Source organism: Microtus ochrogaster, unplaced genomic scaffold (genome assembly GCF_000317375.1).
Source record: "Microtus ochrogaster isolate Prairie Vole_2 unplaced genomic scaffold, MicOch1.0 UNK153, whole genome shotgun sequence".
Taxonomy (NCBI): Eukaryota; Metazoa; Chordata; class Mammalia; order Rodentia; family Cricetidae; genus Microtus; species Microtus ochrogaster.
Genome location: NW_004949251.1, coordinates 229,449 through 238,636, shown reverse-complemented (window position 1 = coordinate 238,636; position 9,188 = coordinate 229,449). Strand labels below are relative to the sequence as shown.

Below are 9,188 nucleotides of genomic sequence, written 5' to 3'. Positions count from 1 at the left end.
TTGCACTGTTAGTCAGACCAGCCAGCTGTGGTGCTGTCAGTGGCCCTGACTGCTGCCTTTGCACTGTCAGTCAGACCAGCCAGCTGTGGTGCTGTGGGCCTTCGAAGCTGACCTTTTCTCCAGCATAGCCTGGCCCCGTGGTCTCTCTGACCAGTGGATACTAAATGAAGTCTTAAGGTTGCCTTTTTTTCTGACAACAGAATCTCTCATCTCAGCACATGACATTTTGTCCTGGATCAAGCAGGAAGAGCAGCCGTACCCATGGGGCCCGCGTGACTCAATGGAAGGGGAGCTTGGACTAGACTCTGGCCCAAGTGAGTAATGTGTGCCTCTTCTAGATATCTTGGGTATTAGGTCCAGAGTAGTTGAAGCCTGCAGTAGAGTTGCTTGCCTCAGCCTATTCCCTTCTAGGGTGATTTTGCTGGTGGCAGCCTTTTAAAGTCTGGAGGAATTATCCCTGGATGAGAGAGGGGAGTCCCTGTTTGAAGTGGAATTATGTGGAGGAGAACCAGAAGATTGACCACTCGCGTTGGAAGAAATGATAATATCAGCCACTTCAATAGCCCCTAGCCACCATTTCTAGATTTGGCATTTTTAATTTACTTTAATTTTATGTTTTAGGGTGTTTTGGGCAAAAATTATTCATATAGCCCAGGTTGGTCTTGAATTCTTTATGTAGCCAAGAGTGGCCTTGGACGCCTGTTTCCACCTCTGAGTGCTGGGATTGTAGGCCTATGACCACAGACCCGGTTTTATGTCGTTCTGAAAATCAAACCCAATGCTTTAAACATATTAGGGTAGGCACTCTAGCAACAGAGGCACATTCCTGGCCCTCTAGGTCTAGCTTTGAAGGCATAGGACCTAGCTCACCAGGCATTGCCAGGAAGTTTGCTCAGCCTTTGTCCATGGTCCTACACTCCTGTTTCTCCAGGTGGCTAGGAGCACATGGGTCCAGAGGAGCCTTTCCTTGGGTTTGTGCAGGTGTAGCAACAGATCTGGGAAAGCCCCCAGAGAACTTTACAAAGGCTAGGCTTTACAAAGGCCTATTTCCTACTTTAGTTTGAATATGATAATTCATAGGGCATTTTGGGTCATGGTATTTTATTTGGGGATGTCTTTGAGCCCTAGAATTTGGGAGGCAATGCGCAGAATTACAGCAGTATGAGGATCTAGAAATGTTTCCGCTATCAGTTACTATAGCCTTTTTGCAAGACCTCTCTTTTTTCTGCTGAAGAGAATCTGCCTCCTGCTTATTAAGACAAGAATTTGAAACCAGCTTTCCATCTGTGGTTCTGTGAGGTTTTAGATGATTCTAGGACAACAGACACATAATAATCATTAAAACAAAACAAAAACAAAAGCTTAGATCTTCCAAATCTTTTGGACTGGAGAGGCAGCTCAGTAGTTAAGAGAACATACCACTCTTTGTTTGGTTGCCAGCACCCTCCCTCAGCAGGTGGCTCCCAATCCCTTGCAACTCCACTTCCAGAGGATCTGTGACCCCTAGCCTCTGTGAGCACTGCACTCATGTACATAGCCCCACACCGACAAATATAATTAAAATAAGATCTTTAAAACCTTTAGATTTATTTATTTTAGTTTATGTGTATAGGATTGTTCACATGTATGTCTATGAACCATTTAAATGTGGAGGTCAGAAGAGGTCATTGGATCCCCTAGAACTGGAGTTATAGACAGTGGTGAGCCACCATGTGGGTGCTTGGAATTGAACCTGGGTCCTCTGCAAGAACAAGTGTTCTTAACCACTGGGGCATCTCTTCAGCCCCATAGATGACAGTCCTTTTTTTTTTTTTTTTTTTTTAAATGGTAGCCTTAGTACAGTGATTTCTAGGAAGAACTAGATAGATGTTTGAAAGATGTGGTATTATGCATAAGAACCTTCTGGAAAGGGATTGCCGGGAAAGAGGGTGATAGGGGCAGAGGATGTATTGCAGAAATGTGTACTGGCTGACCAGCCTCCTTCCCAAGCCCTCGGCCGTGCACAAGTGGGAGGGGTACACAGGTGTCCTTGCTGGACTCAAGGCCATTCAGCCCAACTGGACATGGTATTTTAGTGAAAGAGGCTCCTTATTTTATATACTGATAAATGTGAATTGAGACTGTAGGGGAAGATTGGAAATCCAGTTCACTAAAAACTGCTGTGCGTGAGACTCTGTTAGGCAGGTCAGGATAGGATTTTAGAGTCCATTGGCTACATGATGACTTTCAGAGGAGGCTGAGCTAGGTACCCTCTACCCAGATTCCCAGTGTTTTGAAGGCACTTTCTTGAAATTTCCATGTTAACTACTGCCTTGGATCAAAACAATGAGTCCCACCTTTTCTAGTTTCTGTTTATTTAACAGTAATTTACTGGTGCCTATTCAGGGCTATGCAGTGTTGAAAATACACAGGACAGGCAGGGTCGGAAGACCTTTTCCTTTGTAGGAAGGGAAGGACAATAAACAAGCCAAAAAGCAATTACATTAAGCAAAGGTAGAGGGTGGCCAGTGCTCCGAGGGTCCAGATCGGGGAAAACAGGAAGATGGGAGCAAGCAATAGGGCTAAGGGCAAGAGAACCAGGAAAAGCCTCCTGGGAAAGGGATAGCTGGATATGCTCTAGACCCCCCCCCCAAAAAAAAAGAGGAGACACGGATCTGTCTGGAATAACAGACTAGAGGGAAGTGCAAGAACAAAGCCAAGGGGCCTTTAGGTGCTAGGGCTGGGGGAGTAGTGTGTGTGTGTGTGTGTGTGCCTGTGCACATGTGTGTGCATACCCAACAGGTCAGAAGAGGGCATCATGTTCCTTGGAACTGGAGTTACAGATGTTGTAAGCTGCCTTCTGGGTGCTGAAAACCTAACACTGGTCCCCTGGAAGGGCAGCAAGTACTCTTAACCACTGAGTCATCCATCCAGCTCCAATACCTAGACTCTTTACTCCTTTAGAGTCTGATTTCAACTACCTTGAGGGATAAAGAAGTTTATTCTTCTATGTAACTACAGCAGGCAGTTTAAGGTCAGGCTTACTTGATTTGAGAACCCAGCTATGTTTTGAGGAACTAGTTCTTTCTACCTCTTTCAGTGGCTACCTTGGTGTGGCACCAACCTTGGGCTGATGTCAACATCACATCAGCTCTCCCAGGCATCACCTACAGACTTGGTGGGCAGAGGAAAGTCCATTTTTTTCCCTATAAACTCTAAGGCAATGTTTCAAAACTTGTGGGTCACCACACCTTTTAGGGAGTGGAATGATCCTTTCACAGGGGTCACCTAAGACTATTAGAAAACACAGATATTTATATTATGATTTATAACAGTAGCAAAATTATAGTAATGAGGTAGCAATGAAAATAATTTTATGGTTGGGGGTCACCACAACTTAAGAAATTGTATTAAAGGGTCACAGCATTGGGAAGGTTGAGAAAAAACGCTCTAAGGACTAAGGAACTTTCCAGAAGTCTCCCAGAGCAGAGTTCTCACACCTGATTACCAGATCTCATCTCTTGCTTGTATCTGAACCAGAGCCCAGCAGTAACTAGAAACTGAAAGCTCTTATGCCATGCACAAGGAGACTCAGCTGGAGGAGGATGGGGCCTGGGATATGACAATGGCAGAGTGGAAAGCAGGAGTTACTGAGGACAAGAGCCAGGGCACCAGGTCGGAGGAGGGGGGCCCTCAGGACAGGGGGACAGTTTCCTGCAGCAACATGCATGTGCTTGAGACAAGCAGAAGGGTTGGGGTTCTCTAGGCAACTGAACTGTGGAGGAATCAGAAGCCACCAGAGTGTTTGCCATCCAGTGATTGTATTGCTAGACCTTGAGTGCTGAATTGGCCAGGCAAAAATAAACGAAGGCTGGGCTGCAGAGCATGCTGGAGAGGGAGACAGTGGACGCCGGTCATGCTGAGATTCAAGGATTGTCAGAGTAAGGTAGTACAGGTGGGTTCCCCGGGAAGCATCTCTGGGAATGAATGAACATGTGAAAGCAGTGAAGTCACAGGCTTTGGTGGAGCAGCAGCAAAAACCCATGTGTAGCTGCTACAGGGGCCAGAGCCAATCTCACAAAATGCTTTGGAGCCAGGATAATGCATTTGAGCATCCAGAGTACAGGTGAGAATGAATTTGGCTTTGTTCCTGGCCACTCCTCTAGAAATACTGGTCAAGGTTGACTAGGCCAGAGGGAGGGCAGCCGGGTCTGTGTAAGGTGATATTTAAGAACTGGCTTCAGGTCCCAACGAGTCTCAAGGATAGGGTAGAAACGTGGCTGTTGTGACTTGAGAAGTGGCCTCCATTTAGTTCTACTCCCACAGGCTGCCTCTGAATGGGGGTCAGGCTCCTCAGCTCCTCTTCGGGGGGGAGGACATAACATTATGATGGAGGAGGAGGCATAAGAAGACTCCTAAATATAGGGAATTGAGGTCATGGTTCTGACACAGAGAGTCTGGACTCTGCCCACTGCTCCCCTGCCACACACATGCACAAGCTCACACATACACACTGGTTCCCAGACAGTGGTGAGCTCAGGGTGCAAAGGAAAGGCACTATTGCCTGGGCAGAAGCAGTTTCCTGGAGACATGTTGTGAAATGCCATCACAGTTTTGCTAGAGGCCAGGTTATCTTAGGTCCTGATAGGACTCACACCATCCTGGTCACTCAACTTCTTTTCAGGCCCTAACTGCACATCTTTCTGTGATGTGCAGTTAGGGCCTGAGCTCACTGTGTTCCATTTTGGTAAGACTCTAGATGGGTTTTCACCTAGGGAAAATTCTCTTCTTCACCTTCAGACAATCTCCAAAGATAAATAACATTGTCCTGGAACTTGCTCTGTAGACCAGGTTGGCCTCGAACTCAGAGATCCGCAGAGTGCTGGGATTAAAGGCATGTGTCACTATACCCAGTTTAGTCTATATTTACAAAATTGTAAATGTGTGTGTTTGTGTGTGTGCCTACAAGCATGTCTATGCTCCCTGGGTGTGCCTGGTGCCCATGGAGGCCAGAAGAGGGCATCAGATCCCCTAGAACTAGAGTTAGACAGTTGAACTGCAGTTGTGGATGCTGGGAATCCAACCCAGATCTCGAGGAAGAGCTGGTGCTCTAGACCCCTGAACAGACTACCTTTGAAGTAAGTTGACTTCTGGGTAGCAGAAGAGATCTAGAGGGCTTTCCTATCCCTAATTCCAAAGCGCAAGGGCTTTGGTGAGCATTTGATATCATTTTATTAGAGAAACTGAGGCCCAGAGGATTAAGTCCCACTCTGGGACACTGGGATCCTGAAGAAGAGCACTATCAGCGTGTCACTTCTGTTTCTCTCCCCACTTCTAGGTGACAGTCTGCTGCTGGTGAAGAACCCACCCCCCGCTTCTGCTTCTGCGCAGCCTCAATCCCAACCTCACCAGCAGAGCTTGCCCGCCTTGGCGGTGCCAGAGAACCCTGGCGGCCCCGGGAACCGCAACCTACTGGAGGACGGCTTCCCCGCGCTCCCGGGGGAGCGCAGTACCGGAGGCGAGACTCAGCCGGGTGGGGAAGGCAGCTCGGGAGGTGGCGGCGGCAGTGGCGGTGGTGGTGGCGGCAGCACTGGTGCGGGTAGTGGCAGCGGTACCGATGCAGGCGCGGGTGCGGGCAGTGGTTGCGGCAGCTGCTGCCCGGGCGGCCTGCGGCGAAGCCTCCTGGCTCATGGCGCGCGCAGCAAGCCCTACTCTTGCCTGGAGTGTGGCAAGACCTTCGGCGTGCGCAAGAGCCTCATCATCCACCACCGCAGCCACACCAAGGAACGGCCCTACGAGTGCGCCGAGTGCGAGAAAAGCTTCAACTGTCACTCCGGTCTCATCCGCCACCAGATGACGCACCGTGGAGAGCGGCCTTACAAATGCTCCGAATGCGAGAAAACCTACAGCCGCAAGGAGCACCTGCAGAACCACCAGCGGCTGCACACCGGCGAGAGGCCCTTCCAGTGCGCGCTTTGTGGCAAGAGCTTCATCCGCAAGCAGAACCTGCTAAAGCACCAGCGCATCCACACGGGCGAGCGGCCCTACACGTGTGGCGAGTGCGGCAAGAGCTTCCGCTACAAGGAGTCACTCAAGGACCACCTGCGCGTGCACAACGGCCCGGGCCTGGGGGCCCCACGGCCGCTCCAGGTGCCGCCAGAACGAGACTAGGGTTGGGCTGGGGGGCGGGGAGGACCAGACTGGAGTTGGGACAGGCCAGGGTTCCTGAGGACCAAACCTCCTGCCCCACCTCCCCGCCCTCTCCCCACCTCCTGCTGGAAATCGGCACAGGAATTGCACTCCAGACAGGGTATTCCAAGGGGTGGACCGGGGTACCCCAGTACTGTCCAACTCTCGTGGACAGTTCAGTTCATCTCATAGGGTGGACCCAGTGGCCAGGGAAGGTTCCAAAGGGACAGCAAGGCAGCAGAAATCGTTTGGACATGTCTCGGACTTCCTAGTCTGCCCACTGGCCACCGGGCCACAGATCTGATCAGGGAAAGTGACCAGGGAGTCTCAAAACCCTTCTGAAATAAGGAAATACTATTTATCCTAAGGTGAGGAGACGCCCTGAAGAAGAAAGCAAAGACGTATTGGAAACTGAGGGATGCGCTAAGGGTAACATTCTCATGACAACACTGCCTCGCGCTCTGACAGCGCTTTATACTTTTTTAAGAAGTGTTTTCTATCCGTTAACTATTTACACCCTTAGCTTATCCCTTCGAGATGGGTGGGGTGGGGTTTTCCTGATGTGGTAACTGAGGAAAGTGAGACACCGGTGAGATAGCTGTTTAGCAAGACCGCATGAGAACATGGCGGCCAAGCCGCACCCGGGCTCCAGCCCAGTGCAGTGTCCCCACCGCACACACTGCCTACCTCTGTCGGTCTCAGACCGCTCTCACCTGGCCTTCCTGGTCTCTCTCCTCTCTCCCTTCCCTCCCCAGATTCTCCAAATCCCCTCAGAAGCAACAGGGGCCAACTCCTGGGGTTACTGGGAATGGGGAACCTATTGGCTGTAAAATGGCTAGGCTTGTTCTCGGTTAGGCTCTTGGCTTGAACGTGGGCCCTAGCATCCTGGTCCCCCAGCCCGTCTTTCCCAGCTCTGATCATTCAGTCAGGTGCAGCAGCAGCTTTTCACTGCACAGTTAAGGCCAGACCCTCCAGAGGCAGCTGGTGCCCTGGGTCAGACCTCACCCTGATGGTTTACTCCAGTTTCCCAGGGCACAGGGTGAGGAAAGACCAGCTGCCAGAGTAGCCACCAAGGAATGAGACTGCCCAGGAGGGCTGGGCAAGTGGGTGCTAGAGCCTCAGCTCTCTCCTGCCCTGGGCATCCCAGTTGGTGCTATCTGTTAACTGATTGTGCTCATGGACATGGACACAGACCTACTATGCTCTGACCCTGCCGGCGCCTTGGGAAGCGCCAAAGGACTCCCTTTCATGTTGGTGCATTGCTCTGCGGCTCCCAGCACCGCAGCCTGGTGGGCCAGTCTCCATTTCAGCATCTTGCATGGCCAGGCACTGGGGTGGGGTGGCATGCCCCAGGACCCTTGTTTGTGTCTAAAATGGCTTTCCCGCTCCTCTTGTGGATCCTGTTTCTTTCCCAGCCAGGGAGCGTGGTGGGTGGCCGGCATTTCATGGCACCACCTTTGTGAGCGCTCTGCTTCTGTCCTGCTCATCTGCGCTGCTCTGCTTTTCTCAGACCCCTTTTTGCCGTGCAAAGGGAATTCTTGAAATTAAATAAAAGGTATCCAGATTGCAGACTGCATGTTCCCAAAGCTGGAGTGTTCTCCAGCATGGCATCCTCCAGCAGACCTCAATGAACTGCAACCCAATAAGCTGGAACTTCTTCACTCAGCTCTTTGAAGGGGGCTGATCGAAGGAAAACAAGTTACCTTGATGAGTACAAGGGAGGGCTCAGTGGAGTTCTAGCAGAGTAGGAGGGGACCCTCCAGTTCAGGGATTGTTTGGGGGGACAATCTACTCCTTTTCAAAAGCATACAAAGACAATAATTCATAATCTAAATCATGGAAAGTAAGATCCAAATATTTTTGACTGCTGAAAGTATGTGTGGGAGGGGTAATAGCGACTGAGACATAAGTTTAAAACATTTGACACATAGCTTGAGTTCCTTTATTTTACCTCCAAGAAGCTGATTCCCAAAGAAGTATGGTGTTGGAGCTGTTGACAGCCAAGGCTCTGGAGCCCTCCACGACATTCTCCTGATGTGGGTGCTAGGAACCAAATCCAGGTCTTCTGCGAGAACAGCAAGAACCCATCTCTCCAGCCATGTGGGGTGTGTGTGTGTGTGTGTGTGTGTGTGTGTGTGTGTGTGTGTGTGTGAGCTAATAGTCTCAAATAGTGAGAGGGGTGTGGGGAGCCAGGAAGATTAAAACACCTAGCGCTCAGAACTTCTGGGCTCTTCTGGACCTGTGCTCATTGTCCAAACAGCTGACTCACGGATCGCATCATTTCTTTGTCCAGTCACTACACCCTTCTACGTATAGAGCCTTGCAAAGGCTGCTGTTCAAGAGTACAGGGAGACAGACAAGGAGGGGTCTGGGGAGCCATATAAGTAGTATTCACTCCAACAAACCAAAGATGGATTCCACCCAGTGCAGCTTGGTGAGTGTGCTTGCAGAAGCTTGGAGAACTCAGGCAGTAGCGCACTGCAGAGTTCCACCCTCAGTCAGTCTGCTACCTCACACTACCATGTCTACAATTATATACAACTGGGTCCTCTGGTGAGGTCAGCTGTCACTCTTCCCCCTCTTTCCACAAGGGACATTAACAGCCTCCCTGCCATTACCATAGAACCAGTGGTTGTATTTTGTTTGTTTTATTGTGACTGTGGACCAAGGTCTTCTGTAGGCTACCACAACTCAGCTCCATGGTAGTCATGTCTGCCCTCTAGAGAACTGTTGTATGACACTGGGCATGACCTGAGTCCCTTAACTCTTTGATTTTTTGGTTTTTATGTTTGTTGTTTTGTTTTGTTTTTTGACAAGGTCTCTGCGTAGCCTTGGCCATCCTGGAACTTGCTCTGTAGACCAGACTGGCCTCACATATAGACACCTGTCTGTCTCTGCCTCCCAGCTGCTGGGATTAAAGGCATGCACCCTGTGGAACACTTTTTTTTGTTTTTGTTTTTAAAGACAGTGTCTCACTATGACATCCTGCCTGGCCTAGAACTTGCTATGTAGACCAGTCT

At 50.0% G+C, this 9,188-nt stretch overlaps 1 protein-coding gene across 1 annotated transcript in view; it reads left to right on the top strand.

The window, feature by feature from the left end:
* Window positions 1-8,245, top strand: part of Znf282 (zinc finger protein 282) — a 28,826-nt gene extending 20,581 nt beyond the window's left edge. Inside the window, exons 7-8 of the mRNA XM_005372007.3 lie at window positions 201-314; window positions 5,318-8,245. Of these exons, the coding sequence (XP_005372064.1) occupies window positions 201-314; window positions 5,318-6,150 (947 nt within the window). The 3' untranslated portion in view covers window positions 6,151-8,245. The remainder of the gene's footprint in view (window positions 1-200; window positions 315-5,317) is intronic.
* Window positions 8,246-9,188: the final 943 nt, after the last annotated feature.